General features: G+C 42.7%; 1 protein-coding gene across 1 annotated transcript in view; it reads left to right on the top strand.

Moving 5' to 3' along the window:
• Positions 1 to 5068, top strand: part of Akap8 (A-kinase anchoring protein 8) — an 18198-nt gene extending 13130 nt beyond the window's left edge. The window contains exons 13-14 of the mRNA XM_021149196.2: positions 2187 to 2282; positions 3051 to 5068. Of these exons, the coding sequence (XP_021004855.1) occupies positions 2187 to 2282; positions 3051 to 3500 (546 nt within the window). The 3' untranslated portion in view covers positions 3501 to 5068. The remainder of the gene's footprint in view (positions 1 to 2186; positions 2283 to 3050) is intronic.
• The last annotated feature ends 3802 nt before the right edge of the window (positions 5069 to 8870 follow it).

Below are 8870 nucleotides of genomic sequence, written 5' to 3'. Positions count from 1 at the left end.
GATGGTTGTGAGCCACCATGTGGTTGCTGGGATTTGAACTCTGGACCTTTGGAAGAGCAGTCGGGTGCTCTTACCCACTGAGCCATCTCACCAGCCCGAGGCTAAAGATTTTTAACTTGGGATTAACAAGGTTTTGTTGCTAGGTTTGTGGGAGTTGTTTGTTTTCGTAAGAAGTGTGATCTTAGGGCTTGTGGCTGGTGGCTCACAACCATCTGTACACCTATAGTATACTCATATACATAAAATAAATAAATCTTTTTTGTTTTTTTTTTTTTAAGTGTGATCTTAGATATAATTGCCTTTTATCTGTGATCCTACAATCACAGGTTGAACCAACTGGAGATTAAAAACTTTTGGTGTAAGAATTGCAACATTACTGAATGCACTGCAATTCTTTCTAATGTTCCCCAACCAATGCATTATAACTGTTTTGCACAACTAGTTTTGTTAAGTCATCTAAAATATAGGAAGGATATGCAAACACCAGTCCATTTTATAGGAGATTTGAGTGTCCTTGGACTTTGTAATCTGAAAGGACCTTGAAGTCAGTTCCCTGCAATTAGGATGGTTCTGTGGGCCCAGAGCTTTTGATCGTCCTTGTGTGGTACAACTGTTGTAGATATGCAGATGGTAAAGTGGGTGTGGCTACATTGCTGGCCCATCTCAAGATAGAATACCAGTTACTGTCAACCCATCTCTATATTTATTTTGGGGTTTTGGGGCAGGATTTTTCTGTGTGGTCCTGGTTGTCCTGGAACTTAGAGATTCATCTGCCTCTATTTCCTCAGTGCTAGGATTAAAGGCATGCACCATCACCTGACTACATCACATCTCTTAGTACTTGCTTTTTTTGTTTTGGTTTTGGTTTGGTTTGGTTTTTGGTTTTTCGAGGCAGGGTTTCTCTGTATAGCCCTGGCTGTAATCCGCCTGCCTCTACCTCCCAAGTACTGGAATTAAAGGTGTGTGCCACCACGCCCAGCTTTATGTTTTGTTTTTATTTAATGTGTATGACTTGATTGTTTTGCCTGTTTGTATACCTGTGTACCATGTGAGTGTCTGGTGCCTATGGGTGTCAGAAAAGCTCCAGACCCCTTTTAACTGGAGTTAGAGACTCTTAATTTGGAGCTGCTGTGTGGATGCTGGGAATGAATCCTGGATCCTCTACAAGAGCAAAAGGTGTTTTTAGCCACTGAACCATCATCTCTTCAGTTCCTCTAGGACTTGCAGAGATCTGTAGAACAGTAGTAGTGGTAACAAGCCAGGAGTCAGTCTATGAGAAGATAAGCCTCAAAGCAGTCAAGTAGTTGATAAACTGCTCCTTTGAGACAGGATCTCACCCTATGGAGGCAGGGCCCAAAGCCTTGTACCACTATGCTTGCCCAATCTAAAGTTTTGGTTGATGCTGCTGGTATTTACTATGAAAGCAATATAACCCCCAAAAGTAAAAAGGTTTGCCCTTTTTCCCTGTTTAGTCCCACAACTTACTTTTTTGTAGTGTGTGTGTGTGTTGTTTGTTTTGAGATACTGTCTCACAAAATAGCTGTGGCTAGTGTGAAACTAGCCATCTCTATTAGACTGGCCTGGAACTCAGAGGGTTAAAGGTGAGCACCACCATGCCCCTAAGTGCTCACTTTTTAGCCTTGCCTGTGCACATGACCTCAGGTATCAAACCTGGTTTTATCCTACAATACAACCTTTCCACTTCATTGCGCTGCTTTTATTTAAGGGCTCTGGTACTTTTCTTTCCTATTTGGCATTTGAGATTTTCCTCCAAAATAGTTGTTTGTTTTTCGAGACAGGGTTTCTCTGTGTAGCCCTCCTGGTTTTATTTCTTACTGTGTGTGACAAAATACCCTGACCAAAAGCAACTTAGTAAAGTGTCTAGTGATTTCAGGTTGTATACCACATCATTTTAAGGAAGTAAATCAAGGCTGAAATCTGGAGCAACTGTCACAGCCACAATCAAGAGCAGAGAGAGTGAATGCAGGCATGCTTACTGCTGGGTCTCTCTTATGAAGTCCAGGGATTTGTGCCACTCCACTGATCCTGGCTAGCCTGATATAGACAGTGCAGACTTGTCTGTGTCAAATTGACAGTTAAACTAAATGTCACACACTCTGGCTAGTTTTCTGATTTCTCTGATAATTTTATAAAGCTTTTTTTTTTTTTTTTGGTTGCCTTTACAGTTGGCTGCTGAGCAGTTCAAGAAAACAAGTCTCCATGTGGCTAAGAGTGTTTTGAACAACAAACATATAGTGAAGATGCTGGAAAAATACCTCAAGGTTTGTATTTCGGAATCTAGTGGACCAGAAAAGCCATGGGGATGGCATGCAGTGTTGAGCATTTCTGAGCGTTTTTTTTTTTTAATTGAAGGCAGCGATCAGAGGTTTCGAGGTTGAGGGTTTCCAGAGACTTGATATTTAGCTGTGACCTTGGGTAGGGGTGCTATTTGGTGGATCACTGTATTATATTATGCTACTCATAGTCAACACACACACACCCCAAAAAATGATTATTTGGCTGTAAAGTACTGAGCAGATGTTGGTGATAATGCTTATTAGAAAGTATCCAAGCTGAGTGTAGTGACACATGCCCAACTATTCTGGAGCCATGGGAGAATCAGTTCCGCCCAGGAAATTGAGGTTAGCATGGCAACATATCAATACCTGGTCTCCAATGAAACAGGACTAGAGAGATGGCTCAGAGATTAAGAGCAGATAGGGTCTGTGGGTGTCACTAGTGCTGCAGCATTTAGTGTGTGTACTCGGATTTAATCCCCAACACCCCCAATATGGATAATAGTTAACAGATAGGAGGCTGTGGATTTGAGGAAGGGGAACATGGGAAGAATTGGAACACGGAGAGGGAGGAACGAATGTCATGAGTACTTATTTATTCTAAGTAAATTTACCACACTTGAACCGGAAGCTTTGAAGGCTGCAGTCTACAGTGTAGTATGCTGCTTTGCAGACTCTGTTCCTAAAAATGAGAGCTCATAAACTGGGCCTCTGTCTGGCTGTGCCGCTGATTTGTGTTTCCTGTTTGTCCAGGGTGAGGATCCTTTTGTCAATGAAACTGCTGATCTTGAGACAGAAGGAGATGAAAATGTAGGAGAGGAGAAGGAGGAGACACCAGAGGAGGTAGCTGCAGAAGTCTTAGCAGAGGTGATCACAGCAGCAGTGAGGGCTGTAGAGGGGGAAGGAGAACCTGCTGCAGAGCATAGTGAAGTCCTAGCTGAAGTGGAAGGGCCTGTGGACACAGCAGAGGCCAGCAGTGACCCCCACACTGAAAAGCTATTAAAAGAGCAGACCTGTGAAACAGCATCTGAAACCAGGAACGTCGAAGACAAGACCAGAGGTGAGGCTGCTGAGACCAGAAATGAAGCAGCTATGCCAACAGCAGACGCAGGAAGCACGTTACCTGTCATAGCTATCCCGGGAATCATGGAAGATGAGCTGGAACAAACTGGTGCAGAGGCCAAAGATATTCCCACCGAATGATCTTTTCTTCCCTGTTTCAAGGGATATGTTATATCATGTGTTCTTTTTGTTTTATAAGATGTACTAGGGTGTGTATTATTTGGTGGAAAGATTGGGCCATTTCCTTCCCAATGTACCTCAAGGATTGATGCTATACAGTAGATGGCTTCCTACCTCTGTTAGAATACAAAAAGAGGTAAACCATTTTCCCAAGTGGCCTTTGATGGCTATCTGTGCACTGCAGTTAGAATAATAAAAGTAGATCTTCCTGATAATTGTTAAGTCCTAAAACGGACAGAATGTGAGGATTTTTTTTGTGTGTGTTATGTTTTTGTTTGGTTGGTCTTTGTTTCATTTTATTTTGCTTTTTCTCCTGGAAAGCAATTTGTTACAAATATAACTTGTTTGAGGGGGAAAAATTATTTAGGGGAATTCCCTTATTCACATATGAATTTATTCATAAATTATGCATGGTTGATGTGGGACACACAGGATTCAACCATCCATGTGTGCGAGAGCTCAGATTGTGCCCCCTACCAATAACAGTCCTGCCTGTTTCAATAAACATCAGACCATTTTTTTGTTTGTTTTGTTTTTGGTTGGTTGGTTTTTCAAGACAGAGTTTCTCTGTGTAGCCCTGGCTGTCCTGGAACTCACTCTGTAGACCAGGCTGGCCTCAAACTCAGAAATCTGCCTGCCTCTGCCTCCCCAGTGCTGGGATTAAAGGCATGCGCCACCATGCCCGGCTCATCAGACCTTTATTTCAGCTTTGGCATTGAGATAGCATCTTGCTTGGACCAAGCTTGCCTTTGAATTCAATCCTCCTGTCTCAGTCTCTGGAGTACTGGGGCCATGTGTGTACAGCCAAGCTCAGCTGGGCTTTGGTTTTATAATACACTGTATTCTATGTTCCTCACCCAATGTGGCAGCATCCTGTTAACTGAAGGCATAACAAGGTGCTGACCTTGGCCTGTGTATAAGATAGTCACAGCTGTCCATAGGAAGCATGCCTACCTGGGCCTCTAGAGTGAAGACCCTTGCCAACGGCTTTCGTTCTCCCTGTTCAGTGCTTGCTAATCAGTTTGATGTTTGTGTTCCACCTCTACTTGTGCAGGATTATGGGTTTTTGTTTTGTTTTCTCTTAATTTTGTTATTTCCACCTAAAAGTACTTAGGAAAAAAAACATGAAATTACTCATTGATGAAAAAACAAATGTAAATTTCCGTAGATGGGATCTATCCGTAAAAACCTCACACAGTTACGTAGAGATGTTTCATTTTAAGCAAATAGTATTCCTTTGGCAGTTCTGAGTCTGAGAAAGGGAGGCTCAGCATGTCTATAAAGTAGCATGTACTAGGTTTTATAGGCTGAGTGTGATGGGGGGGTTCCTCCCTTTTGAAGTTACAATACTGTGTCCATTAACTGTACACAGCTCACATCTTGGAAACATCAACCAGTGAAGAATTATAAAAGAGGCAATAAAATATTGCAGCGATTAAATCAGCACTCTGTGAAGGAGCATTACTAGGGGGTAGGAGATGCACTTTGGGAATAGCGTCGAAACAAGCAATAAATTGATGCCACGAAGACATTTGTGTTCATTAATTACTGCTGTTTAGATTGTGTGTTTCTGATCGGAGAATGAAACCCAGGGCCTCCTGGCAAGCAACTCTTATATTTACATGAAAATGCCACCCAGAAGGAAACTTGTGGGTCCCAGAGATCCAATTCCTGTCATCAAGAGGTTTGGCAGCCAACATCCTTAAGTGGTGAGATGACTCCACCTTTATTTTTGAGTCTCTAAGGTACTGAGATTACCAAAAAAACAACAACAAAAAAAAAAACCCAACAGTGTCAAAAGGAGACTTAAGATTTTTTTGGTTTGGGAGCCAGACATGGTGGCACACGCCTTGAATCCCAGCACTCAGGAGGCAGAGGCAGGCGGATTTCTGAGTTCAAGGCCAGCCTGGTCTGCAAAGTGAGTTCCAGGGCTACACAGAGAAACCCTGTCTCAAAACACAAAACCAAAAAAAATATATATTTTTTGTATATAAAAATATATTTCTGACTGCTCTTCTGAAGGTCCTGAGTTCAAACCCAGCAACCACATGGTGGCTCACAACCATCCGTAAATGAGATCTGACTCCCTCTTCTGGGGTGTCTGAAGACAGCTACAGTGTACTTACATATAGTAAATATTTGTGGGGTTTTTTTGGTTTTAGAGATGATGGTTTCTCTGTGTAGCCTAGCTTATCCAAAAATAGCTCTGGCCTCAAAACTCAAGAGATCACCTGCCTCTGCCTTTTTTGAGTACATCACCTTTTCTGGCTTGAGACTAAGAATTTTTTAAGTAGACCTGCCATTGAGAAACATTTTAAGTGTATGTGTGTTCCCCCATTTGATGTCTAAATATATAGGTTTTATTATACGTGGAGTTAATTAAACTCCAAGATAAGGAGAAATTACTTGAGTCTATGAGTCTTAAAGATGCCAGTAGGTCTTTTTCTTGTTTTGGGTCTCACTGTAATGCCAGCTGATCTTAAAGAAATTTGCCTGCTTCTGCCTCTCCGGTAAGGAATTGGGCTTTCCAGTAAGATATAGGCTACCTTGCCCTGCTCTAAAAACAGATTTTTAAAGCCAGACTGGTAATCCCAGCTACTTCAGAGGTGGAGGCCTGCAGAGTCAACTTAACTTGACTGTATCTCAAAATAGCTTTGTTAGCTTGCCTAGCCCATGTGAGGTCCCAGGTTTGATCCCAGCAAAGCTAGAAAGAAAAATCCAGGGCAATTTGCAAGAGTAGTTGGTTTTCAGCACTCAGATACATATAGTCATATATACTAACTGTCACAACACTTAGCCAACTTTGGGCATGCATAAGACCAGCACTTGGAGTTCAGGTTATTATGGTGAACATACAGATTCCAAAGCCAATCTTAGCTGCATACAATTATTGATTAAAAAGAAACCATATTGAGTACATCCATACAGTAAAGAAAATCCTCCCTCACAATTTCTTATTAAGCTATTTGGCAGTATTTTAATAGTGGATCTGGGATTGCAGCTAGATGTCAGAGTGTATATTTAGTATCGTGCATTACTCCCTGCACTAAGAATTAAAAGTCCCCACCCACCCTCCATTTTTTTAATGAGGTAGGGTCTCATGTTGGCATCTTAACACTACATAGCTAACTTAGAGCTGCTTACCCTCTTGCTTCTGAATACTGGAATTATGGCTTTGTGCTATGGCAACTGACTAGGCTGTTTTATGGTGTGCTGGGGTCAAACTTGGGCCACCGTGTGGTTGCTGGGACTTAAACTCAGGACCTTCAGAAGAGCAGTCAGTGCTCTTACCCGCTGAGCCTTCTCTCCAGCCCCCCTATTAACTTTTAAAGTGGGCAGTGGCATTAGGTGGAATCACAGTTTTACATAATCACTTTTATCTAGTTCCAAGATATATTAATCCTTAAAGCCTTCCTTCTCTTTAATGTTGACTCCTGCTTAAGTGTGGAAGCCCAACCTTGACCTCTCAGGCTGACCCAGTAGGATTTCAGCCTGGACTTAACAGGGAAACAATCTCCTAAAATAAGCCTGATGCCTTTGATCCTCAGCAAGCAGAGGCAGGCAGATCTCTGTAATTGTGGGACCAGCATGGTCTACATAGCCAAAACCAAACAGGGCCACAACAGACAACCTCTCCCCAAAACCAGCCTGGCATGGTGGCTAACATCAGTAGTCCCAGCACTTAGGTTAAGGCATGGTAGGTTTTCATGACTTTAGTAAGGCTAACCAGGTTTTCAGAGTGAGAACCTGTCTCAAAAGAACAAAAAAGGGTGCCAACTGCTCTTCCTAAGGTCCCGAGTTCAAATCCCAGCAGCCACATGGTGGCTCACAACCATCCGTAACGAAATCTGATGCCATCTTCTGGAGTGTCTGAAGACAGCTACAGTGTACTTACATAAAATAAATAAATAAATCTTTAAAAAAAAACGCAGAACCCAGTGAGACGACTGAACACAAGTAAAAGCCCTTGGTACTGCTCTGTTCCCACCCAGCAACCTGCCCACAACTGTCTTAACTAGTTAGAGGATCTAGTACCTGAAAGGGCTCTAGCAAGCCCAAGAATGGCAAGCACGGCTCATTTCCCTTTCCTTTGCTAAACTGTTAGATTATGTTCCTAAACTAGTCACCAGGGTCTATTCCCTTATTTGGCCACTTCTCTCCCTGAGGCTGGCCACCAAGGGCCAGCTATCAAAGCATTGAAGTTCAGCCATCAACAACCCACCTGTTTGTTTGTTTGTTTGTTTGTTTGGAGACAGGGTTTCTCTGTATAGCCCTGGCTGTCCTGGAACTCACTCTGTAGACCAGGCTGGCCTGGAACTCAGAAATACGCCTGCCTCTGCCTCCCAAGTGATTGGATTAAAGGCCATGCGCCACCACCACCTGGCAACACCCCACCTTTGATTGCCATAATTAACATGTTAAATCAAAATTAACCAACTCTTTCCCTTTATAAACTGCCATTTGCCTACAGCCACTCTTCTATCCAGAATAGCAATCTTTTGTCTCTCAGAGCAAATAAGACCCCCAACCCTTGTTCTTTTTTCCTTCTCCCTTGTTCTCTCATGTCTTTTGTTCCCCTGAAGCAAATAAATCTCCTTTATGCTGAGAACTTGGCCTTGGTGCTGATATTGTGCTGATATTGTACCCCCCCTTTTAGTACCCCCTTTCTATCCTTGACACCAGGCATGCACAGAAAATAAAACATCAAAAATATCAGAACTGGAGAGATGAAAGAGGACCCAAGTTCAGGTCCCAGCACTCCTGTCACAGATGGCAGCATCTGAAACTGTCTTTTAGGTATCCATGGGAACCTGCACTCAAGTGTAAATCCCATCACAAACATATATAAATATTTTTTTGTTGTTTTTTAAGATTTATTTTATATATGTGAGTACACTGTAGCTGTATAGATGGTTGTGAGCCTTCATGTGGTTGTTGGGAATTAAATTTTAGGACCACACAGCTCTCTCCAGTCGGCCCCACTCACTTGGGTCAACTCCACTCCGCTCACTCAGCTTCTGCTCTCTCCGGCCCAAAGATTTATTTAGTATTTATTATACATAAGTACACTGTAGCTGTCTTCAGACACACCAAAAAAGGGCGAAAGATCTCATGACAGGTGGTTGTGAGCCACCATGGTTGCTGATATTTGAACTCAGGACCTGTGGAAGAGCAATTAATGCTCTTACCCGCTGAGCGGTCTTGTCAGCCCTGTTTGTTTGTTTGTTTGTTTGGGGACAAGGTTTCTCTGTGTGGCTCTGACTTCCCTGGAACTCACGTTGTAGATCACACTGGCCTCAAACTCTGGGATCTGCCTTCCTCTCTGCTTTT

This window comes from Mus caroli, chromosome 17 (assembly GCF_900094665.2).
Source record: "Mus caroli chromosome 17, CAROLI_EIJ_v1.1, whole genome shotgun sequence".
Lineage (NCBI taxonomy): Eukaryota > Metazoa > Chordata > Mammalia > Rodentia > Muridae > Mus > Mus caroli.
The sequence above is the reverse complement of the archived record's forward strand: the minus strand, read 5'-3'. Positions and strand labels throughout refer to the sequence as shown.